General features: G+C 38.6%; 1 protein-coding gene across 1 annotated transcript; it reads left to right on the forward strand.

Annotated features, from left to right (window-relative positions):
• The first annotated feature begins 254 nt into the window (after window positions 1-254).
• On the forward strand, window positions 255-24174 carry lmf2a (lipase maturation factor 2a). The gene is made up of 14 exons (XM_006633783.3): window positions 255-530; window positions 5817-6070; window positions 7257-7285; window positions 9937-10130; window positions 10890-11068; window positions 12498-12636; window positions 13580-13714; window positions 18011-18116; window positions 18511-18607; window positions 18998-19180; window positions 20469-20637; window positions 20860-20968; window positions 21122-21230; window positions 21562-24174. Exons 1-14 carry the CDS (start codon window positions 437-439, stop codon window positions 21901-21903), a joined length of 2139 nt encoding a protein of 712 aa, XP_006633846.2. The 5' UTR covers window positions 255-436; the 3' UTR covers window positions 21904-24174.
• Window positions 24175-26252: the final 2078 nt, after the last annotated feature.

The raw sequence follows: 26252 nt of genomic DNA on the forward strand, positions 1-26252 counted from the left end.
ATGTATTGAATGACATTTTAAATTTTACACTTCTAATGATGTTATCTTTTGCCAGCATTCCTCATTCACATTACCTAAACATTAGAGGTCAGAACTCAAATTTCATAATAAAGCCTATCAGTAATGTCAAAACCACGTTTTCTGCAATAGGAACCTTGTATTTGTACTTATTCAATCCTCAAACGTCAGCCAGCCAGCCAGCCCCTGCAACTACCGATCTTATTGACTCATTCCTCTGCAGATCTGAGCTCCTTTCGTTTGTCCTGGAAGCACAACATCCAGGCGCGCTAAAATCGCGCAGCGGTGACCAGGCGCATGTGCAGTACAGCCAGAGATTTTTTTTTTCCCCTGTGCTGGAGAACTTGCAGCTCGAGCGACGTGTCTTTTGCTTGTTTTTCCAACGATAAACTATCAGTACCAACGCATATACGCTAAAATGGGGGAAATTAGACTTCCAAGACATATGTTTCTTTGGAGCATGTCTGTTATTTACATGTTTGCGTTTGCGTCGCTTTATGTGCAGATACCAGGTAAGCATTTTATGAAAAAGTATTTTTTATTTGCAGCGAAACGACCTTTCGTGGTAGATGCATTACAGAAATGTAGTTTATGCACGTGTAGCCGGGATATTGCATGGCACTATCATTTCCATTCGATAATGGAATGGGACTTCATTTTAGTAGCCTTTCGAACAGTTTGAATCTACGGTATACAGTGATTACTCTAAGGAGTCGAGTTCATTTGTTCCAAAATACTGCAGAAGTTTCCGCCTTCACGCTTGGGTGTTTCCTTGTTCGGGCATTTTTAATTTGGGTATACCACGCATGATTAAGTCACTAGCTTAGCATTTATACAGCTTGTGTAAACAGTTTGTATACATTTTGAGTTGCAATGCAGAAACACTGATGCGGCATGCTACTTCTGTTATATACAAAACCAAGGACGTTTAATATAAAATTCGAATAAAATCCACTGTCTTGCTATGATTTACGGTAGCTTTAAACTTTTGAAAACCTTTATGCTTCTTTTTCTTCCGAAGTCTATGCAAAATCTTAAATCCTGGTTCAGGTACAGATTACTCGGCGTACTTTGAAATGAACTGTGGCGGGGTTTTTTTTCCAGTTCCTTCTGGGAACGTTATGGTCAGAGGTCCAGGGCTCTTATTTTTGTTGGTCTGTCCATTTTTTTAAGTTCTTGGCTACATAAGCAAATTTGGAAAAAAAATACGTGACTTTAAAAATTTGATCACGTGAAATAAACGTCGGATAAAGAACTTATTTTTCGCCACTTGAGATTGAATTGTTGCGATTTTTAAAGTTGGGGTTATCATTGCATTTTGGGTTTGTGAATGTGCAACACTTAAAAGCTCGCAAATTATTTCAATTTCAATACATTTTAGGGGCGCATCAGCATATGGGACAGTTGAGAGGTCTAATGAGATCTGATCTGCCTGAAACGTTACTATTTTTGCATGTTGATCATATAGTGTGTAATATTCCAGACCTGGCGGTTATAACTCTCTTAGCATTGAGATTCAACGAGAAGGTTAAGCGTGTGAACATGGGAGTTCAATTCTCGGTATTAGTTTTCTAGCGTTGTTTTTCGGTGCAAGTTTGTAAAGCACTGATACAGCTTAAAATACACCTACACCTGCATGTCATTGCTTTCGTTCAGGTGCTTAGTGCTTACGCTTACGCGGTGCGTGTGGTCCAGAGGCGCTGCAGGGGTTAGGTCACGGTCACGGTCACACTGTGGGTTCAGAGCCTATGATTACTGGTCCAATATTTCCAGAACCGGTCCTGGTGGCCCACCGGCTCCGCTTGTTTTCCTTCCACCTGAGCTGTCCGTCACTGATGCTAGCTGATGCCTTCAATGATTCCCTTGGTCGTACATATATTTATCTGCCCGTTTCTGCAGTCCCAGTGCTTGATTTGAAAAATACTCTGCTTCACCAAACCGCCGTTAGTTTAAGTAGTGCTGACGTTTCATGACGATTTGTCTTGATAGGAAGATTTACGTGCTTGCCCAACGCGTTTAGGGCTCGCAGTGTTCATGCAATTGCCTTAAAGCTTCTCAAACATCATGGCGTTGTTGAACTGCTCTTTTGAACGTTTATGCCAGCACTTATCACTTTAAAAAACGGAAATGAACTTTTTAAGATTTTATTTGCAACATGGGATACGCTGCTTTTTAATTGTTTTCACTTCCCTTTTTTTCCCATTCCATGATAATGAGAAAGCACCTTCTAATGTGTATTTTTGTTTACCTTTCTGGCACTATGTGGTAAGAAACTGAAGATGGTGGTTGAGGTTATATAATAAGGAACATTTATCTGGTTTGATCATGTTGAATTTCCCTTCATTACTTAAGGGAAACATGATAAACGGTGTACATGCCTGAAGTTGTACCAGTGCTATCCATTCAGAAAGTCAGTCTTTACCTGGGAAGAGCTGCAGTAACCCAGAGGCCAACCTTGAAATGCAGGCTGGGACTTCACCCTGCATCACAGGAGGTCACACATACAGGGCCAGTTTAGGGAAACCAGGTTATCTAGCCAGCATGTCTAAGAAACATGGAGGAAATGGCGAACTCGAAATACAGAAAAATACAGAGGCCTGGGGCAGAACATGCATACTTCACACAAAATCCTCCTCATTCCTGAATCAAACCAAGGACCCAAGAGCTGTGAGACAGCAGTGCTATAGCCTACAAGCTGTCATAACAGGGCCACTGCTTGAAATTCTAAAAATATTTAGAAGCATATAAATGCACCTTTTTTAGTGCAGTTATATGGTAAGGTTAAGTTTTTGGGAGGAGTGGTAGCACAGTGATTAGCATTGCTGCTTCACGGCTCCGGGGCCCTAGGTGCAGTTCTGGACTGGTACTGTCGGGGTGTGTGTGTGCTCTGCAATGGACTAGCATCTCACCTTGCAAGGATAGGCTCTGGTTCCCCTGTGACCTTGAGTTAGATGAAGTGGTTACAAAATAGACTATTTTTTTTTATTATTATTGGTAAATTGTTGTACATTAGAGCTGACACCAGTTTAGACCGCTGAAAGTTCATGCACAATTGGACAAGAAAGGGAAAATGACAGCAGTGTTGTAACGTGTTGAGTGTGGCATCCTCTTGGAGCTAAATATTCTCTGTTATGCAGGGATTGGGGAACACAGCACTTAGTCCCAAGCACTGATTTGTAACACATTACTTTTTCAATTGGGTAACACCACAATAGCTGCCTGCCTGTGGTTCCTCACTGCATTGAATCACTTTATCTTCTCTGCCAGTTGTTCACAGTTCTGCTCAATTCCACCACTTCTGTTTTTTTTTCCCCCCGGACTGCAGTGTAGTAGTATATGTGCTTTGGAAGTCCCTCTAGTACCAGACCTTTAATGTGTGTGCAGGACCTCATAAAAAGTTTTCTATGACTTATGGATGACGGGATGGATGGTACATTATTGTGTAGGTCTTCATATGGTCTGAGTTTTCTTCTGGCTTCACACTGTATAAAAATGTGCTCATGGCTGCTGCTTCCTGTGGGTTACTCCCAGTTCCTTGTTTTGTATATATGTCACTGTGGTAAACAAGTAGACCCATTAACCAGGAAACAAGTAAACTGTACAATATGTTTGTACATCTGAAGGGACTGCTCTCAATGATTCCTATAAACCTTTGCTATCAACACAGGTAGAATAATCTTGATTCCAAACTCACAGTGTTCACCGAAGAGTCTCCTGTATTTTCTGTCTTGGATGGCTGTAGCTTTCACCTGTCTTGTGCTCAAAACTGTATGATGGCACACTACATATCAGACTTGGTTGCTGTTGCATTTACTGGAAGACAAATTGCAGCTTCCAGTAGCAGGAAGATGTGCACATAGAGCTCTTCATTATGGAGCATTAACTGTGTGTAACACTGTCTTTCTGACTGATCACCAAATCTCGACTTGCCCATCAGCACAGTTCTGTGTACTTATGGATTCACCACTGTTTAAAATGCTAATGCTGGTCATCTGTTTTCTGCATTGATTAAACGGATGAGTTTCTCCTGACCCTTCACCTAAAACAGGAATCCTGAGGGCTGCTGGTCTAATCTGTGGCAAAGAGGCTCTTTGTCATCTTCTTGCCAGCTGTCCAAGCCAGCAGGGCTAGGCCGAGAGCCACGTCTGGGAAATATCAGATCCTGTACTTGAGAAACTTATTATGCAAAATGTCTGCCTCACACTGTCTTAACCGAACGCCAGAATGTCTCGAGTTTTCTTTCAGTGCATTTTCAAGCACAAATTATACTCCTGCAAATCAGCTGTTTATGAAATGTGCTGTGCTGAAATACCCTGCCAGCCTTTTCTGAAGGAATGTTGCTAGTGCCATTTTGTGCCAGTTTACAACTGTACCGTGTCATTTTTCTAAACCTAAAACCATTATTGTGCCAGTATCAAAGATTCATATATATATTAAAGGATGATTAGGAGGACTTGTTTACAAGATCATAATAAATAATTCATTTTAATTTTAATATTAAATGAATCCACAAGTCGTAGTTTGTGTTGCAAAGAGTTTTGCAACACTAGCTTTAATGTTAACATCACAGCTCAATACAGTTATTTTAAATCTATATCCCACATTATCTTCTGTCTCTCTCCTACTGTGAATTAAGGGTATAATGATTTTTTAATCAAACTGTGATGTGCTTTTAAGATTTGCATTTTTATAGCATGCATCTGAATTAAATATTACAAGATTGGTTTGTATGGCCAACAGAAACAACATTCCAGTGCATGTAGTGCATTGAACTATATTGGTTTTATGATAGAAATGAGCAAGTCTTGCAGTGTACAGTCTGCTGCTTTCCAGCATGTGTCCAGTATAGGCATGTCTGACTGAGAACGCAGCTGCTGTTTCTTGGAATCGCTTGCTTAAAGAGCAAGTGCTGACAACAGCTACAGTATGTTTCTGTTTGTGGGGGGAAAAAATGCTTAATTAAATCTGTAACTCAGGTGACTGGTGTGCAGAAGCTGATTCATCATTAAGCTTAACAACATTGATGCATCAAAGAACGTTAATGTAACACTCAGTTGTAGAGCTTTAGTTGAGTTTTATAATGAATATAATATAGTTGTATTTATATATAGTTAATATAGTTTTATAATGAATTTTATATAGTTGTGTTTGGCCTGCACCCAGAATTAACGTGAATTAATTCTTAACGCGAATTAAAGGGGGCTGAATTTGAGTGCATAGTTAATATTGGATGAATGCTTGTCCTTAGGAAACTTTCTAAGATTTCTTCTGAAATGGCCTTTTCTGGCCGTAGCCCTGGTTGAATCTCTGACAACAGGGGTTTTCTTGTTTGTTTCACTTCAGGAAAGGGATAATGTAGTATTCTAATGTATAAATACCGTACATGCTACGCTTCCAACAGTGGTTACATTTCTGCCCAGTTGCACACAATCCTCTTCTCACCCACAATATAAAACTGCCCAGATCTAGTGTTTAGCAGCACGGCCTAACATTCCTGCACCGGTAGTCAAACCGGATTTCAAAGCTGTTCAAACTGTGCTATTCTGAAACAGTCACTGTGTAGATACATCATAGATGTTTCTTTTGCAGTCCAAAAACATACTGGTAGCTTAATTGGCTTTTGGGAAAATTGACCCTGGTGTAATTGTGTGTGTCTGTCCTGTGATGGACTGTCCACGGTGCATCGTGCTCATTCCTTTTGTGCATTTTGCAAAAGGAAGCCACCGGCATCAATTTGGGGCTGCAACAGACAGTGACTTGGAATCCTAAATCTCGACTCCCTCTCTTCCTCTCGCTAGGTCTCTATGGAAACGATGGTATCCTGCCCGCACGGTGGCAGATGCGATACACTGGGAAGTCTCTACTGGAGCAGCTCCGAGACTCGCCCACCTTGCTGTGGCTGGGTCCTCGACTAGGCCTGGACACCCAGCAGGGAATGGAGTTGATATGCCTGTTGGGGACCCTGCTAGCCTTTGGCGCAATGGTGTTGGAGCCACTGAGGGACAGCCTAATCTTCTTTTGCCTATGGGCCCTTTACCTCTCTCTCTACCAGGTATGTAACTCAAAACTAGTATAACCTTTTAAGGTTTCATGTCACCTAGCTGCTAGAAATAAAAAAAACAGGGCTGGTCCAGCTCAAGAGAGATTAGATAAGGGGCATGTCAGCAAGGCCCTGTTGAAAACCTGTGCTGTAGATTTCTCCCCATGTTTGTGTAAGCTACTGAAAGCTTGCAGGTGATGTTTTTTGGTGAATATTTAGATATACCTTCTGGTCAGATTATCTTGATTTTACGGAAGCATTAGAATTCTCCAGTTATTTATTTAGAAAGCTTGTTGGGGGGAAGGAAATCTTATCTTCATAGGCTAACCAGTAACGCGTTTGACATCAAAAAATCACATTATTCACTTTAATGATCCAATTAATAAAAAATAGCTTCTTATAAGCAGGCATATGCACAATTATGGTATAAATAAGCCATGACTTCCACTATTTTTGTGCCCATTTGGTGGCTGGCCTATGTTTAAAATGACACAGTTTAACAGCACTGTGTGAGAAGGATGTCAATTGAAAGATTTCAAAGTCTATATTTCCTGATACTATGCTGTAAAGCTGTGTACCATAGGTAATTTTCTAATTTAGTTTTATATGGAGCCAGAGTGCCCTGCATTGAAATTATTTTCATTTTCTCTGCAAGATCCCCCCCAGTGATTTTGTTCTGAATGTCATCATCACCCTTAAAGGAGGAAAGCTGTGCAAATGAATTACGTATAAGAAGACACCAGAAAACTGTTTTCTGTGTATAAGGATACAAAGTGCACTAAGCTGGTCTTGACTTGTCTGGTAAAACACAAGCTAAAACACTGAGTAGAGGGGAAAGTCTGCCTTCAAAGAATGAAACAAGTATTGCCAAAATGGGTTTGAAAATAAGATGAGCCCTTATCACAGAGAACATTAAATGATCTATTTCCTATTTTCATTTTGATTTTAGAAATATGTATGCTTAAATAGCTAATGGATTGTATTTTACAAATGCAAATACTCATAATTGGTTTAATCTGGGATTGCATTTCAATAGATCATTTTGCACCATGACATGATTAAATGTTCACCTTAATTATATTGAATGTTAAATTACAATTAAGATTATTGTGCTTTATATTTGAATACTAATAACGTACATTTTAGTAGCTTTGCTTCATTGTTCTTGTCTTCTCATTGGCATCTATTTGTCTTTTAGGTTGGACAAGTCTTTCTCTATTTTCAGTGGTAAGTGATTTTTTAAAATAACACACAGTCTCAGTTAGTTCAAGATAGGTCAGTCTGAATTTAACAACAATGCTTTTTCAAAGGAAAAAAAATCAAAATGTAAAACTTAAAATTAGTGCTAAAATGTCAAAGTATATTATGACATTATCTGGAAGCACTGCAGATAAGTCTCCAGGAAAAGATTGTTCATTTTACTTTAACTTTCCTGGTACAATTTAGCGTAGAATGTATTTTCAAGTTGGTAGTTGGCAGCTGTTCTGTCTCTCAGCTGCCAGTTCAATTGCGGACCACAAATGTCTTTCAACAGTTGACTGCTCCTGTCCTTCAAAACCTGAAGATTGTGCCTGTAGATTTGAAACTGTATCTGTCTGTGCTGTCCTCTATATTCTCATACCTGTTTGGTGTAGAAAGGCTATGGAAACACCTCTTTCCAGTGCAGTGCCTGACGAACACAAGACAGTGGTGCTTTATTTTATACCAACAAGAAAAGATGGTATGAAAATGTAAAAAAGTAATCTTTTACAGTAGTCACAGCTAGCGACTACTAATAAGCAGTTTTTCTTCTTTTTGGCCCTGTGTTCTTTTTATAATGCTTTGGTATTAAATGTCCATTATTCAGCTCAAAGGTGGTATGTTTTTTTCAAGTCAAGCTTGACTGAAGTTGTATTATTCCTGAAATGTATTGAGTTCTTAATTGTGGCTTGAGTCCTGATGGGTTTTAGAATTCTGTTTTGGTAACCTATGCTTTCAATACTTGGAAGTGATTTTATCTAGCTCTAGGCAATGAAATGTCACTTCTGTTCTAAAATGGCATCAGATCAACTGCAACAGGATGTTCTTTTCTGCCTGGTGGATTTCATTACTTTCCAAGGTTAATAAATTCCTTGATTTGTGAACTTTAAACCATGTTAAGACCGTGTATCTAGTCTACTCATACACCCTCTTTAAAGAAGCCAGTGACTATGCACCCAGTCAAGAACAAATGTTAATAATGCTAATTATTAAGAAGCAGTTACCCTGACATTTTACAGACATCACATTGTTTCATTATACTGGTTAACAGTTGTCCACAACTAGGTTGTAAATGTCCGCTGTGAGCTTCTCCTGATGTGCGTGGGTGGCCACCATTGGACACATCACAATCTGTACAGCTGTGGCACTTGGTTTGCACCAGTTTGCTGTTGCTTTTCTTTGGGATTTTGTCCTGTTACTTCATGGAGCCTGCCATGCTTTGTCCCGGCTCATCCAACATATGTTCCTTGGTGTTCAGAGCTGGTGAATAGGGCACTCAGTGCCTAAGTGAGCTTGTGTTCTCAATTCGTGAGAAAGGTCTTTCAGGAGGAATGTTGCTCATTGGCAGGAACCCAAAAGAGGAGCAGCAGCTGAGATCCCAGCACTTGGATCCATGTTGCACCATGCAGTCAGGTTGCCAAGAGGAGAGTTATGTAGTAACCAAACATTCCTGGCCAGGCCATCGTACATGGGCCTCCCCATCTTCAGGTCTGTGTCACCATGACAGGCCTGCCATGCATTTAAAAAGTGGCTTGACTGTTCTTCCTTGTCTCGGCAACCATATTAGTCTGTCCGCCATTTATGTGTTCGGACCATTCTGTTCATTCAGCAGTCTTCTCTCTTTAGGGTATTTAGCACAGCTTTATGGTATCATAATAAATCCTGCCACCCTACCCGTCGATTCTGCAAGTAGTAGTTATCCTGCATAAGAGTTTAACTGACAATACGCAACTCCCTTCGGTTTTCACCTGTTAACGAGCTTGCTCTGCCCCCTTGCTTCATCTCACAGTAAAAAAACAAAAAACCTTCTAATAATAAGTCAGAAACAATACAGAATTCATATAATGAAACTTCACCTAATCCTGGAGCCTAGTCAAGCCTTTTCTAACAGGCTGGTTTCCCAGACTGCAGAAAGCTCCTAACTGGTCTCTGGATAATATATCCATTAACACCGGTACATTTAAAATATACAGCCCACCCTTCATAAATTATGGTATATGAATTAGAATATTTTTAAAATACTAGGCCTAATATTAAAGTAAAGTTAAAATCCAGTGATGGCTTCCTGTAATGTTTACCATGCCTTCCTGTCAACAATCCAGCAATTAGTCTATTGCTCTGCGTATCTATGCCTAACTCCCTGACGTCTGCACAAAATCTGGATTCGCACCTTTAGAGGATTTGGCTCCACTGTCAGCAAGCCCACCTGAGGTGTTGCTCCAAAGTACTGATGACACAAAAGCATTGTTCACGTGATAAGCAAGGCATAAGGGTTTCTTTCCGTTTGTGTTTTTGTTTTAATTTTCATAAGGAATGCCATTGCCTGAATGATTTATACAAATAATTGAATGCTCATGCAGCAGCCAACTTAAGTGCATCATGATCAGTCATTAATGGTTATTTAATTAAAATAATGCCAGCACTTTTAATCTGTTTGTAAAACCTCATGGAGGGGGGGAAACATCATGTAAACCCATGAATATGGCTCATTAGGGTTATTAACCTAGTCATAGACGTTTGTGGCGCAGTGCAGTAGGAGGGGATTACATGTGTATATACTGTATAAAAAGAAAAGAGCTGAAACCCTTCCTGGGTTTTCAGAAAATTGTATTTAATCATGTTTTTACCATTTTTTTCAGGGACAACTTGTTGCTGGAAGCGGGGTTCCTTACTATCCTTATAGCTCCTTTGAATCTCTTCAGATCAAGGGCAACCTTGAAGTACCATGACAGCATCACGTTCTGGCTGACCCGCTGGCTTCTCTTCCGCCTCATGTTTGCCTCTGGAGTCGTCAAACTGACAAGTCGATGCCCAACTTGGTGGGGCCTCACAGGTGACATAGTTTACATTTGTAACATCTTTAGCCGTTAAGCGCTGCATCTTGTGAATTCATGCTTCCTAAAATGTCTTAAGTCCAAGACGCAGGCGATAATCCTTGTTACACTTCTCTTTTTCATGCACAGAGCACAATGCAACGCATATGAGTTTCATCCCTTTTCTGCGGAGAATCCCTGTCTTTTTAATGAAAAGCTGAATGACAGTTTTTCTCTTACTGTATTTGCTCTGTCACTAGAATTGGATGTATGGCTGTATCTTACAAAGACACTGACATAGCAGATATGAAATCAATTCTGCCTGTGAATGTCAAATAAGGAGAAGCTGATACTGGGTTCACGACTCTCGAGAATGAGACGAGAACAGGGAGCAGGCCTTCATACTTATTTATTTTTTCATTTTTTATTGATGGAAAAGCTAAGGCTATATAGCAGTAGTTTAGAGTTTTCACTTGGAGGAGAACAGCAACATCCAGACATGAACCGAGGTAACACTAGTGTGTCAGGTCTTATGAACATGATAAAAACCTGATGGCAGGTGAAATAACTTGACATTCTACATTGGTGGTTCCAGCTCTATAGGTGAGGACTGGATGTGTTTTGTCAGTGCAGATCGGGGTTTATAGTTAGCTGAAATGAGGTCCCACTGCCCAGTTGCTCAAATGGCATCAAATCATGAAATCATGAATTGATTTCAGGTAGATTTTCTTTTTCAGTTGCATCTCTCCACAGCTAATGAAGAATCTTGTGTTTTGCAGCTCTAACATACCATTATGAAACCCAGTGCATCCCTACGCCTCTTGCTTGGTATGCCCATCAGTTCCCAATGTGGATTCAGAAGCTGAGTGTTGTCGGCACGTATGTCATTGAGATAGCCATCGCGCTACTCTTCTTCGCACCCATCAGGAGCCTGAGACTGGGTGCATTTTACTTTCAGGTATGTAATACGCCTCCCTGTCTCCGTAACAGTGCTTGGAAATGTACCGTCTGTAGAGGGACCTCAGAAACCCTCTGGAAAAACCTTTCTTCGGGATCTCTTATGAATCTCGTTTAATTCATTTTTGATGTTGTGAGGTTATTTCAGTAAACATTGTTTTATATAGTGCCTTTAAAAACAAGCTGTAGTGACACTCCCCATACGGCTATATGTGGATATACATTACATAAAGTTTATGCAAAGTTTAGTGAAGCAAGCTGTTTATACTACACCCATATACTGTAGCTGTGTCTCAATTAACCTGCCTGGTGATATGTGTCAAAAGCTGCTCAAATGTACAGATAAGACAGCAGAACTTCCTTGTACAAGTTTCTGAATGAAAGGTTATCGTATACAGTATATGCCAAACAAGCATCTTATAACTTAAGTCATGTCTCTTGGCTTATTGACAAAGACGGTCTGTTTTTATGTTCTGGGCACAAAGCCAACTATGTAAAAGTTAGCTGCAGCGGTACTAAGCTCTCGCAAAAATGTTAGTTTAAACAAAAGAACAACCTTTTATTTCTTCAGTGTAAAGAAAACCCCAAAATTGCCATTATGATTTATAGTGAAACTGGAAATAATCTCCAGAGTATGGGGATGCAAATCTCATGGACGTTCAGAGGCAGTATTACCTTTTCACTTCTTTTGTGTCACAATACTTAAGGTCACCTATGTTTGGGGGGGACTGAACACAACATGTGCTTTGGTTGAAAAATGATTAACTGTGTTTGCACAATTGTCCTAAAAATAAAAGGCGACCTTCTGAGCCCTGACTCTGGAATAATTTGTTTTATGTGAATTTCAATTTCTTGCGTATACATTGAAGACATGCCAATTTTAGGTTCTTGTCCCTACTTTTGGAGGGCACCGTATATAAAATTACACGAAACAAAAAAGGTGGATATAAAATGTAATTAAAACTTGCTTAACTACTTTAATTGAAAGTACTTACAGCAGCGACAGTGCAGAGGTCTGTGGGAAATATATTGACTGTGGTAGTGAAATAATCTAAATATAAGTCTTATGAAGAAAAAAATGGCAAAACAAAATGGAAGACAGTGACAAATTTTAAAGTTAGCCACATGTCATCGTCATACTAGTCATACTATGTAACCTATGTCACAAAAGCATAAAAAATTATAACTTTCAAACAAAGGATCGAGTGACGTTGGAGGTGGTAGTCAGACTGGCTAAATAGACTTTTTTCAGAGTCACAATTAATGAAGAGGTTGAGCATAAAGGGTTTAACTATAGCTCACTGCTTGCTCGCTAAACACTGTGCAGCTCTACTGTAGAGACTGGATAAAGAAAGGGTCCAACAAAGCAAGTTCTTCAGGAAAAGATTTATCCTCTCTTTTGTACTTTGGCTTTTTGGTCGATTTTGTAGGTTCTTCTTCAGGTGTTGATAATACTAACTGGAAACTACAACTTTTTCAACCTCCTCACCATTGCCCTGTGTTTTTCCTTGCTGGATGATGACCAAGTAAACTCATGGTGTGGACATGGCAAGAAGAAGAAGTACAAATGTGAGCAGTTTTATTCTTATCTGTATCTGTGTTATCTTATCAGCTTTTCAATGATGCAGTGAAGGGCAAAATAAAGTTGAAGTAGAAAGGAATTAGATAACCTGTCAGGATTTTACAAGCAGTGAAAAGTATTCAAATGTAGTCTGGTCTACATAATGCATTATTTTCAGGGCTGTAGGAAAGTGCTAACCAAGTCAGATGTTTTTTTTTTGTTTGTTTGGATTTCAGGTATTTATCATTAACTACTGTTTCTGGGCATCCTAATGGCGCAGTGGTTAGCATTGCTGCCTCACAATACTGGGTTCACTAATGGGTTCATTTCTGGGCCCAAGGGTACTATCTGCGGGGAGTTTTCATCTTCTCCCTGTGTTTGTGTGGGTTTGCTCTGGGTGCTGTGGTTTCCTCCCATACTCAAAAGACCTAACCTGGTAGGTTAATTATCCTCTGGGAAAAGTGGCCCTAGTGTGAGTCTGTGTTTTTGTCTGCCCCGTGATGGCCTGGTGTCCTGCTTTGCACCAGTTGCTTGCTTGAAAGTGATCAAGCTGGATGGATGGATGTACTGTTTCATTAGCACTTGCCTTTGATCCTTATGTTTAATTGTAAAATTATTGTATTTTGAAATAGAACAAATTATTTGCTTAAACTTGAAGCAATTGAATTAGGTGTTAATCTGTGGACAGTTTGAAGGGACAACCAACCTACGGTATTAGGTTCTGTCACCCTCTCAGGCAGTCGATCTGCCCCCTTGTGTTTCTGGATGAAGTACCATTCCTAAACAAGTACTACAGTAAATGATTTGCGGGTTTTCCCCCTTCACTGTATATATGCGTTCATAGTACAAGGATGAATTTTGACTGAAAGAGAAGTTTTCAAATTGTTATGATGTCTGTGTATCTTGTAAGCCAAACACTACACTTTTGTGTTTTTTTTTTACTTTTTACAGCCTGGATGCAAACACTGTTCTATTGGGGAGCACTTCTAATTGAATTAGCTGCCTACATATTGATTATATACTGGACTGTGGTGTATTTTGAAATTCAGATCAACTGGGAGCAGAAAAGTGTATCATCAAAGACGGGTAAGGATTGTCTGGGTTGTTATCTGCCATTTAAGTAGCTTTATCATGATGAAACAAATGCTTCCAATCGTAGTGCCATACAATTTTTGTTGGTTTCTCCAGAAGTTTTCTTCAATTTAAAAAAAAAATGTTTGAGATTGTGATCCAAACATCATATTTTTTTACCAGGCAATAATTACAGATCCAGCCATTCAGAATGTGTGGGGGACACAGACTGCACTACTTTGCTAGGTGGAGCAGTGAGAGCTTTACGTGGCATGTGGAGCATTTAGGCTTTCACCAGAAAACGCCTGGTTTCGAATTCCGGTCAATGCTGAAGAACAGTCTTTTCCCCAATTATAAAATTTAAGTTGTATACTGTTCAGACTTTTATTAATTTTAAACTGTATAACGTAATACATACCTAATGCACACACAGTACATGGTAGTGGTAGCTAAATATATAAAAGTACACAAAAGTATTCCACCTTCTTCATAAATATTTCGTGCATCAAAGTCTTACTGTGGTTATGGTTTTAACATGCGTGTTCTACCATTTTACCTTTTTATGAAGTACAGTATATAAACTTTATAATGTTTTATCCTTTTCTAAGAATATGTAGTAAGAGCACCACTTGCTGTTATTGTAAAAAGTTGTACTGATTTAATACCACTTGATGGTAATATTAATATGGAATTATGTAACTGAGCAGCTCAAAGATCGCAAGTGGATGTTTTGGGGAAAAAAAAAGTTTTTAAAAAAAACTTTTATCGTTCTTATAGTGGTAATGGACACCCAGGCGGTTCAAAGCCCGATCAGAGCATTACTTTTGGTTTGTTTGTTACATACAGTAGCTGAATGTATCAAAATAGTCCACTATTATAGCTTGTTCTGATCGCGTTGTGCCTCTTTCAAGTTTACATCCAAATTTCAGCAGCCAGTAATCAGCCAACAATTTAACTTTAAACTGTATATTGTACTGTACAGTACTGCACAGTCCAAAGACTTACTGGGAGGTTGTTTCTAGCAAAATTGGCTCCGGCGTTAGTGTGTGTATCTGGATGAATTATTATAAGTGATGATTTTGTGATTAAGGATTTCTTCATGGAATTCTTGTAAGTTAAACAAAGGAGGGAAGAAGGAAGGGTTATTTTTGCAATCGCCAGTAACCAGAGAACAGCTTATCAATATGTTGAAACCATACCATGACGGTGAAGACAGACGTGTTACACCTTTAAGTGACCCAGCCACTGTCGTTTACTATGTTGTGACAATATTGTGTGGCTCTGCGGGAATTTTTCTGTAAACTGAAGAGTTATAGAGAAGACGCGTTGAGTCTTGTCTTTTCAGTTTGGAATTAACCTTTAGAGCTATCCTTTTGGTTATATTTTTTACATAGCCAGATGTGTAAAAATAGTTTATTATAGGATGCTGCGAATGCGATGTGCCTCTTTCAGGTTTACATCCAGATTAAGAAACTGTATTTTGTCTTAATAGAAATTTCAGCAACGAGTAATTTAACTTTACATTTTTTGATTAAGAAAAAATATTTCACACATACTGTACTGCAGTGCCTTTGAAACCATACGGTATCATACTGTATGTAGAATATATTTATACAGTATATGAGCTCACTGCTGTTCATTGCCTTGTGCGCTACTGTTTCAGTATATCTGTGAATCTGACTTCATGGGATTCGTGTGTTAAAGAGCGGGAGGTGACACCCAGGGGGGGTTGATTATACTACAAATGAGTCCTTGAGGCATATCGTCCAAGTTTCAGAATCAGAAAAAAATAAATCTTTGAGAAGTTTGCATGAGAGAAAAAGGTACCTGTTCAGAAGTCGTGTACTGCGCAAAGTAGGTAAATTTGACAAGCAGCTAATGTTGCTTCAATAATTTAAAATCTGTCTGACTGTACTGTAGCTCTCATGTAATGGGGCAGAAGGTCACCTTGCTCTTATAATGGCGACGTTAGAGTTTGTGTGTTAACACACTGCACCCTTTTGAATGGATATTTATCACCTTTATCACCTTTGTCTGTCTAGGGCATGGAGGTTGTATCCCTTCCTCAGTTTAACAGGTGATATGTCCCCAGTAAACCAAGAGACTAAAACACATTATCGATAAAACATATCGATAAATGCCACGATGGACACTACGATTACCCATAATACAAATTGTTGTACCTTGAAAACTGTAATACAAAGGACCACTATAAACTAAAACAACCCCAAATGCCGCACGCATGAACCAAGGAAAAAATATCGACTCTGCAAAACAAATCAAAGATCCTGCACAAGTCACCAAATATGCTACATTCCCACTGTAGTTATTGGCAAGGTGAAGCTGAAGTTTTGTTAGAGAAAATCAGTGACATGTCCTTGCCTAATTTAGACGTTGCATGACTTTAAAAGTTCTAAAACAATTTTTAGACAGTTAAGCAACGCATATTATGCACGGAAAGCGGGTGGTTTTTCTTCCTTGTGATAAGCTTAGAATCTTTGTGAACGTTGTAAGTTAAATAATTTTTCCTAAGCAGCACGAAACGTATACACAAAAAATCACTTCTCTTAAAACCAGGAATTTAAACCAGGAATTACTTGGCTAAAGTATGACTGTTGGAAATGTGTATTGATGGAGAGTGAAATTACAGCCCACTTATAGCCCTGTTGCGAGGTGATAATGCGCTCGCTGGCTGGCACGAAACAATCCCTCGATTCCGAGTATTCTGGAGATGGTCTTAATGTTCATTCATTCATTTTATTACCGAAAGACCTGCAGATCTCCTTCAAACCACAGGGAGAAGGGAGAATGTGATTTTTTTGTGTGCAAAAACGAGTGTTGTGTTAACAAAAAAATTTAAATGTTTAATTAAAAAGTCAACAAAAAATCTACAGCTTACACAAAGGTTCTGATCACGAGGAAGAAAAATCACCAGTTTCTCTTGCATAAAAAGTGTTTAACTACGTAAACCCATTTTAAGTCATGCCATGTCTGATTTAGGCTCGTTCTTGTTTCTTATTTTTGATTTTCTTTAAAAATTAAAAGGATCAGTTGCATATCAAGCCATACAATATTATTTTAAAGTAACATTATAGTAACGCCAGCAGCCATATCACCCTGCAACTCACAATTGGCAGCCCATTGAAGCTAAGCAAGTGTGAGCCTGGTCAGTACCTGGATGCGAGACCTCCTGGGAAAAACTGCTGCTGGAAGAGGTGTTAGTGGGGCCGGCAGGGATTGCTCACCCTGCGGTCCATGTGGGTCCTAATGCCCCAGTATAGTGAAGGGGACACTTAATTGTAAAAATGTGCCATCCTTCAGATGAGACGTAAAACCGAGGTCCTGACTCTCTATTGTCATTATAAATCCCAGGACGTATATCTTAAAGAGTAGTGATGTAACCCTGGCGTCCTGGCCAAATTTCCCATTGGCCTTTAGCAATCATGGCCCCCTGATAATCCCCATCTATGAATTGGCTTCATTACTCTGCTCTCCTCCCCACCGATAGCTGATGTGTGGTGAGCATTCTGGCGCACTATGGCTGCCGTCGCATCATCCCGGTGGATGTTGCACATTGGTGGTGGTGGAGGGGAGACCCCATTACCTGTAAAGCTCTTAAAGCGCTATATAAGTCTAAGCAATTATTAATTATTATTACATTTTTTACATTTTTGAGAGACTTCAGAACGCTTCAACTGATGCATAAAAAATGTAGCATAATGTGTTCTCGTGTTATGAACTCTTACAACTGGGATCTGCTTTATTTAAACTAAGGTTTCTAAAAATGCAACCAGGTACTAGATATTGTTTAAATAAAAGCTGTAAAGATTCCCACTGTTGACAGTATTCACATTTGCTCATTCACATTTTTATTTCATTATTAATATAATTTAACTTTAAATATGCTGTGATGTATATAAAAAAACAATAAATAATTGTTGGTGTGCATAATATTTACTCTTTTAGTTTTTAAAAAGGAGTCTTTGTTAGAAGAAAAACCTGTACCCTAAGCAGGAATTGAACTCAGATCTCCTAAATGGGAACCTTTCCACCAAATCCTCTGCACTATTTTATATTTAAATACTTCAATTAATATCATTATTAATTTATTTAGTTGCGTGATTCCATATTAATGTTCCATATTAAGCGGATTTAAACATGCATAGTAGAGAGATTAAATGAAGCAATCGTTTATCATTTAAACCCAGTATGGGGTTTTATTGCACATTTTAAATGGCGACATCTATAAGTTTGAAGATTTTCTTAGATAGCGTGAATGATGAAACCTGTATTTGTGCTTTCTTTCTGTAGCATTCACCTATCATGAATTTATCCACTGGCTAAAGCTGGTAACCATTCCTACCATTTGGATGGGAGTCCTCTCCCTTACCTGGGAACTTGTCACAGCCATGTTCAAGTAAGTGTTCGTGTTTCTGTGAGCGGATCAAAAGGATGATTATCATATTTGGAAAGGAAAATAGTTGGTATAATATTCAGTTGATGATTTTTAATTAACATGATCTTTTTTGACCATATTAGTTTAAAGGAACAAGTAATAGGTTTATTCTATGCTGAAAAGAAGAAGAAAGAAAACACAACGTTTCGGCCGTGGGGCCTTCTTCAAGTGTTCCTTTGCAGCCTACGCATGCTGATGCAGCTACCCACCTGAGCTATTTTAGTTTAAATATTTTTATATCACTAAAAACACACAAAGTAACTTAATGGCATAAAAAATAGTTTTTTGAATTACATATGTAGATGTTTTCAAGTGGTTTTGTAAGGAAAGCCCTGTGTTTTTTTTTTGCCTTCAGGTGTGCCAGTGTTCGGGGGGTTTTCTGGAAGCTGTGGTCCACTATTCAGTGGGCAATATTTGCCACTGCTGCTGTAGGCATGTTCACAGTTAGCCTGGTAAGAGAAGCTATTACTTATATAGTCACGTTCCACTGCTCACATTTTCAGCCTTTGATGATTAATGGCCTCTGAACTTCACCATTAAGAAAACTCATCTATCTGTTTCTTTGGTCTCCTTTTCTTCTCCCCTCTTGTTTAAACCCGTTATTTTCTCAGCATTAAAAAAGAAACATCAGTAGCCCAACGCTGTCTAAGATGCGTTAACTGTTAACATGATGTACATTATTTGTCTTTTTGTGTTTGAGGAACATAAAATACTTCTATGATGATCTTAACATTTTAAATCAGGGTGATGTTTAATGATTTACTATGATTAGTGTTTTAAATAGCAAATAGGATGTACTCTTAATCTGTTTTATACAATTTAACTTCTTTCTTTGTTTGTAGGTCCCCTATACGTTCATCGAGTATGATGCCAATAGCAGGTTGTGGCCAGGCATCAGAAAGGTGTATGATGTTGTTGATCGCTACCAGCTAGTGAACTCCTATGGGCTTTTCAGGAGGATGACTGGGGTTGGAGGTCGTCCGGAAGTGGTGATAGAGGGCAGTATTGACAAAGAGACGTGGACAGTAAGTTGTTTGATAAGAACAGCCGTGCATGTTTGTTTGAGAACATGAAATCGTGTTCCACATCGTTGAAATATAATTAGGCTACGTCTATCCTATGAACAACCAAATACTTTCACGGAGCTTGTCTGTCAAAAGTTTTTATGATCATAGTGGTAGAGCAGTGTTTTTCACTAACCCTAAATCTACAGATTGATGTGTGTTTTCATACAGAATTGACGCCTAAACTTATCTGCAATGCGTGCTTTTTTTTAAAAAAACTTCAGTTAGTTGAAAAGTCAAGAAGATGGAAAATGCCACTAAAATGTAGATAAAGCATAACATAAATAACATGGATAACGTTCAAGTACAGATGTTATAGGAATTCCTTTAACTAATATTTCTCAAGTGCTGTTCAGATGTCACCCTTTTTAAACACATTTAATGGTGTGTGCTTCAGTGCATAGTGGTATCAGTTTTGCACCTGCAGTACAGTCCCTGTTTTGCTGAATACAGTCTCATCCCAGGTTGTTTAGAACAATTGTTATATGTAAAAAACATGAACACATTGTAATTTGAAACCATACTGAATGAATGAATTTAACTGTTATTTCTTAAATTGAGTTGAAGGGAGCTTTTAAATAGAACAATTCAACAATTTTTCAACAACCCTCCCTCACTTGGGTGTGTGGAATGTAAGCAAGTTAATTTGTGTGGAACAGTCAATGTTTGTTGGAGTCCATGTCTTTCCCACCTCTGTCTAATAAATTCCTCAACTGATAAGATTCTAGACAGAAATATGGGAGCATATACTTACAAAGAAAGCTAAAGAGTGTTCTTAAAGTCTACAAACATGATGTAACCTTAGTTGTATTTTTTAACCTGAATGCAAGAGAAATCTCAAAAATAACAGAAAAGCAGAGATCGCCCAAGACCAAAGTCGAGAGCTTTCTGGTTTGTACAACAGGTGTACCAAAACGTACCAGTGCTTTTTTATTCACAACCTGACTCTGTTTTCAGTTGTTTAAAATGCAGTCTGCCTTTTATGTTATAATGTGTAGCTGCCATCTTGTGTCACATCCTTCATGCTGGAAACCGTAAGCTTTTGAAGGTTTTTCAGGTACACAATAGCCTCAAAAACTGTCTAAAAACCACTGCAGCTATAAGCTATGAGATGACTTTTTTTTAAATGAGTGTGGTGGTTTTTAAACACATATTTCAAAATAGCGATTAAGTGTTCATCAGTCGGCACCCATAGTAATATCCTGGTTATGCGATATCTTGAGCTTCCTCTTCTCCCCCCTCCCCACAGGAAATCCAGTTCATGTATAAGCCTGGTAACATCAGCGCCCCTCTCCCGTGGGTGACTCCCCATCAGCCGCGACTGGATTGGCAGATGTGGTTTGCAGCTCTCGGCCCTCATACACAAAGCCCGTGGTTCACAGCTTTGGTCCATCGCCTTCTACAAGGGAAGAAGGATGGTGAGTGTGGCCAGCACCAGTAAGGAGTCCAGAGCTTGCCTGTTCTTGTGGCTGGTTGAACAGCGAGTAAATAACGCAGCGACACTACAACATTGGGTTTGCTCCCATATAAAAAATGAGTACGACCATAAAGACGGGAAAAAGGAGACTGAAGAGGTCTTAACATAGGCAGCTATGTCACTGTGCCACTGACAATTTGTTGTCTTTTCTTCTGCCCAAAAGTGATCAATTTGATACAGGTGGATGAGTCTCAGTACCCTTTCAGCCAACAGCCTCCAGCATTCATCCGGGCCAAGCTTTACAAGTACTGGTTCACTGAAATGAGTGATGGGTGAGTATGGCAGACTCATCTCTTATTTTACTGCTGGTAAAATAAGAGATTCAAGCACAAAATGTCATTAAGACTTTTGAAATGGATTTAAAGCCATTTCTACTGCTGCTCTGAATTCAAACATGAAAACAATTTTTCTGACCTTGTTTGTAGGCCCAATCCACAGAATTGGTGGAGAAGACAGTTTGTTGAAGAATTTTACCCTACAGTGTTCCTTGGGGATCCCACATTAGATGCAATGCTCAGTCAGTTTGGACTGAAGGTAATGTCTTTAGACTCTTACAGCTCGACAACATATAGTCGAATTCTGCTGAAGGGGATACTGTGCCATCTGTGTGTCTAGGCCAAACTGAATGAGCTATTTTGAAGCAAGACAGCTGCAAATCACATATGTTGCTTATTATAGTTCTGTAGTTCTGAAGTTTTTGCCCAAAATATCTTTATGGCATTTTTCTGAATTTTATTGTTCTCTCAACACAATTGTTGATCTAGTTCGATTTACAGTTAGTTTTGGTATTATTTTTGCATAAGCCTGCAGTGAGCTCAGAAAGGCCTGGGTCAGTTTAAACAAGGCGGTTTCCTTTTGTTTTAAGGACAAGGGACCTTTGAAACGCACCATGGATGCCTTTGTTCCGGTTGTCCTGCGACACGTTCGTGATTATGTCCGATCCCTGACGGGGCCCCAGGTCCTGTGGGCCCTCTTCCTCACTGGAATAGCCATCTGTCTCCTTAAGACGCTCTCTGGCAGAACTCCAAGAGGCAGCAAACCAAAGTCTACCGTTAGTGAAAGCAAACCCAAAAAGACTAAGGACACGGCGGGTGCTACGGTGAAGAAGGATCAGGGGAAGAAAAAAGAGGACTTGACTGCGAATGATGGAGAGAATTCGGAAGAGCAGATGGTAGATTCAGAGAAAAGCACCAAAAAAAGAAAGTGATGGTATTTGGCTTCGTCCCTGATAATGTCCAGTGGAAAACATAGAGGTCATTCCAAAGTGCCCTTAAAGGATTCTTTTAGAACGGTCACTACAAAGCTTTTCTCCAAGCCCCCCAAATGTACCAAATGTACTTTTTTTCCCCCATCGAACATTTTCTAGACTTAAACGACCTTGGTTGATTTTTCCTGTGTTGTGCTGTAATTTTCAGAATAAGTACCTCGAGTAGCTAGAAGAAATGTTCAGCTAGGCATTTCTCTCCATCTTCAAGGGGTAAAATCGTTTAGGCCTTTTAAAGCCCACATCCTTGGTGTTGCAATTTATTAGAACCAAAGTAAAGAAACAAGTGGCAAAATGGCTATCTGAACCTGCTGTAGTGCTTTTTATTTAATTAGGGGTAAATTTTCTAACACATCCTGGCAATAAAGGGACTTGTTTTCATTGTTAGAACTGCAGGATTATTTCACTTTTTTTGTTTTTCCCTGGTGAGTTTTTGTCACGTTTGTTGAACTGTAGGATTCTGAATTGTGGACCATATTTTGTTTCTTAGATTGTCATTTTAAATCTAAACTAAGAAACCCTTTTGTATTTTCTCCTACATACCGTGCTTTCTTCATTTAGTTCCAGAATTTTGAAGGTTTTTACAAAATGTTGTAAGAATACAGTAAAAGTACATTTTCACTACCGTGCTTTCTATATTATGTAATGGATTTTATGATCTTCACTTTCCTAACCTTAAACATATGCTGTAGCTGTTAATTTCTAACCCACTGAGAGCAAATATTTTTTCCTGCTTTGTGTTCTGCTTTGTGTTCTGATTGTGGTTGAGTGTGGCAAAAAAAAGTATGCATTCCATTTTTTGTTTTATATTGGATTGAGTTGGCAATTAAATGTATTGAATGGTAAATTAAAAGTATTCCCAAAATCCCCAGGTTTTGCTTTAGGGCAGTGCTACTTACACTCTTTGGCATTGCTTTTGAAGTTCTCTTTACACTGTGTATAAACTTGTCTTATAAATGCCTACAAAATATTCAAGTGTTTTTTGCTTATGCCGGTACCTTTAATTTGAGTGCCAGTGAATGAAATAGTGCCACCTGGAGAACACTTGTGTATACCCCTGGGAATGTAATGAAATAATATGTCACTTTATTAACAGTGGTCATCACTTTGAGTTGCACTAAACAAAGGCTTAAAATACCAGTTCGCCTTGGACTGCCTTTCTTTAAATGAGGTCTGGTTTGTATGTTTAGTTTTGTTGGTTAGATTGAATGAAAACCATTCCATAAAAACCTAAGAGACTTTGGAGTAATGCATGTAAAGTTCTTCATTACAAAGCACTATTTGTTAGCATCTTGGGAAGGCATAGTCATTACTACCTTCTTTGAATGGATCCTGCTTTTAGAAATGTTTGTGACCTACCCAGAGCTTTTGTGTATTTTAAGCCAGGGATCCATTGTGTTTACAGAAATATGCTTCAGCTCATGTGTGTCAGAAGTGTTGTAGGAAGCATGCTGTGCTTCAGAGTAGTCTTAAATCTGATTGAAGTCATCAAGAGGTTAGTTGAGATCAAGGCATATACACTAAGGTTATGTAAAATAAAAGTATAGCAGTTTCAAGCCAACAACTAAAATGTGTGCATTTCAGTTAGCTATGAAACACATAAAATGTTTTGCATGCATTTTCTTAGCTTTTTCTCCTCTTCACGGGCTTCTTTGAGTATCATAAGTGTTAAAAGCATTCTTGATATATAACTAAAATAAATTATCTGAAATTACCTACCTTAATGCCTTTTCCCAGAGAGACTAGGGCAAACGTAGTACACTAGGAAGTATTCTGCTTTTGTTATCAAACTATTTAATGAATGATTGTGCATTAAGCTCAGGTGGCAGGCCTGTTTGATTGCAAACTTGAACTGTAAGTGTAACATAAATGGCTATCTTACACTACCAAAGCTGCAAAATGTATGGGATTCTGTGTCAAAATCTTGAGACCGTGTGTTAGGTTTATTTTTGGTGTGTGTGTTTGGTGTAATCATTCAGGTGACATGACACGTTATAACAGAAATTGTGGGTTTGAACAAAGGCTTAGCTGCAGAGGATGTCTATGACTTGATTTTTAAATCGGTCAGTGCTCGCTTGTTGAAGCAAACGGCAGAAGGATTTTATTTTTCTCTGTGTTTTCAAAATCACAAATATGAAAGCAAGGATATTAAAAGTGGACAAATGTTTTAAAGCTGTGGATGATATTTATAATAAAACTCTCTACAAAATACAAGCCTTTCTCTTGTTTCGGAGTTTATGTGTCAATAGCAGATTATTTCTTACTCTTGCATTAAACCAGGGGGTGGGCAAATCCACTTGGCACATCTTGAGATCATTGCCATTACTTTGAAAAACTGAAATATTTTTGGCAATCACCTGCACATTTCAGATGTAAAGTGGCCACAGTGAATGGCTCATTCAGTGTGGAGAAAAAGTGTTGATAATACAGATTATCCCTTCAAAGTACTTAATGTTAGCAAAGGTCTTTGGCAGTTTTATGATGTAATGTTCTCAGTGATTCGAGTAATCGTTATTGAAATCAATTTGTTTTCTGTTTATAGGACATGAAGAATTGTTCTTGTTAAGCTGCATCAACAGCGTCTACAGGCCTAAAAGATTGCCAATTAAATTAAACATTGGAAAACTCAAAAAACGTACAGATGTGATTGTTGTGTATTTATACACTGTTCAGTTTGCTGTAGAGCTGATTGGTCAAAGCTTACTCATTTTGATACACATTAATTGCAATTGATGCTCTTAACTACCTTCCTAACCTTGGAGACTATTCATTCTAAGATACTTTATTTGTGCTGTTCTGCCAAGGTTGTTGTCTTGTTTTGTGTCCTGCGTGTATTCTGGATAGGCTCTGGGTGGTTCAGTCCCTTGCTGGGAATAAGCAAGTTTTTATTAATGAATGAATATGTAAATAGTATGGACTAAACCTTAGACAAGTCAGTCTTTTGTGGCAGCTACATTGGCAGGTGTCTTTGTGCAGAGGAAGTTTACAATATATACAAAGTTGGTCATGCAAGAATACAAAATAATAAAATGGCAAGAAAAACGGTGCGCAGTTATGCAAAGAAAGCCATAAAAACGTATACAGAATATAGCACAGTATACTGAATGTACAGTAAATAAAAAGCAGTTACCTAAACGTCTTGGCACAGTGCGTTTTGTTAACAATGAGTGCAGTTGGCAAATTATATTTCTTGTCTTAGAATTAAGGCAAAAGTGAAAAGTTGCTTAAGATAAAAGTTGCTAATAGTATTTACATACTTTAAGTATTTACTGTAAGTAGATTTAGCACCAATTAAAAGTACTAAAAGTATTACTCAAATTAGAGCTGAAAGATCCTTCATATACTTATATTTGAACCCTCAACCCCAACCCAACATGAATGAGACCCAAATTCAAATACGTGACTTCTAAAAAGAGTAGCATGTCTTTGACATTTTGGCAGTTATCGTCTAGTAGAACAATTTTAAAGATATTCAAGTTAAAAACAAAAAAGAATTAAAAGGCAAGAAATCAATTTTTAATTTCAATTCAAAAGCAGTTTTTCAAATAAAATGCTAGTTCCATAACATACAGAACTAGTCTAATAGTACTTTTTTTTTCATTTGTCAGATCCGATTGCACAAGAGCAGATGCTTGAAATAATTATGCATTAAACCATTTGTTTTGTGATGGTTAAATCTGTTTTTGTAGATGATGCACTATTGTTGAACAGTAAGATCTCGACATTCGTTAGGGTTCAGTGCAGAGAACCATCATGATTAGCCAAATTCTCATATAACTGTCACATAATGCATAAAGTATACACTGTACTATGCATGGTTAAAAGATATGAGAATCCCTCCCTTATATGATCATCAAAGTGATAATGCATTGGCTTTAAGATATTGAAAACACCATTGATTGACTGAAACAAATAACAGTACTCACAAACCTAAAGTATTCTGCTAAAGTAAACATGAACCCATCCTCTGGTGCTGCCTGTGCTTTCTCCCTCTGCCTTCCAGCTATTCCATGCTCTGCAACTGGCACAACCCACTGTAATGAAAAGAGCAGTAAAATTGTTCACTCCCCATGCAGCTGACACAAAAATGCATTAGTTGAGATGTAGATGCTGCATATTGGATACTAGGGCAGGGCCAGGGGGCAGGGAGAGACTCAAGCACTAGCTAGATTCATCTCATGATCCTAATCAGTGGCAGAGTTAATCTGAATGTTGTACTTTATAACCTTTGACTCGGTTTCATTCTGTTCTGCTCTTCCTACATGCAGGACCCAATCGGCACAATTGAATCT

The sequence above is a fragment of the Lepisosteus oculatus genome, chromosome 7, assembly GCF_040954835.1.
Source record: "Lepisosteus oculatus isolate fLepOcu1 chromosome 7, fLepOcu1.hap2, whole genome shotgun sequence".
NCBI classification, from domain to species: domain Eukaryota; kingdom Metazoa; phylum Chordata; class Actinopteri; order Semionotiformes; family Lepisosteidae; genus Lepisosteus; species Lepisosteus oculatus.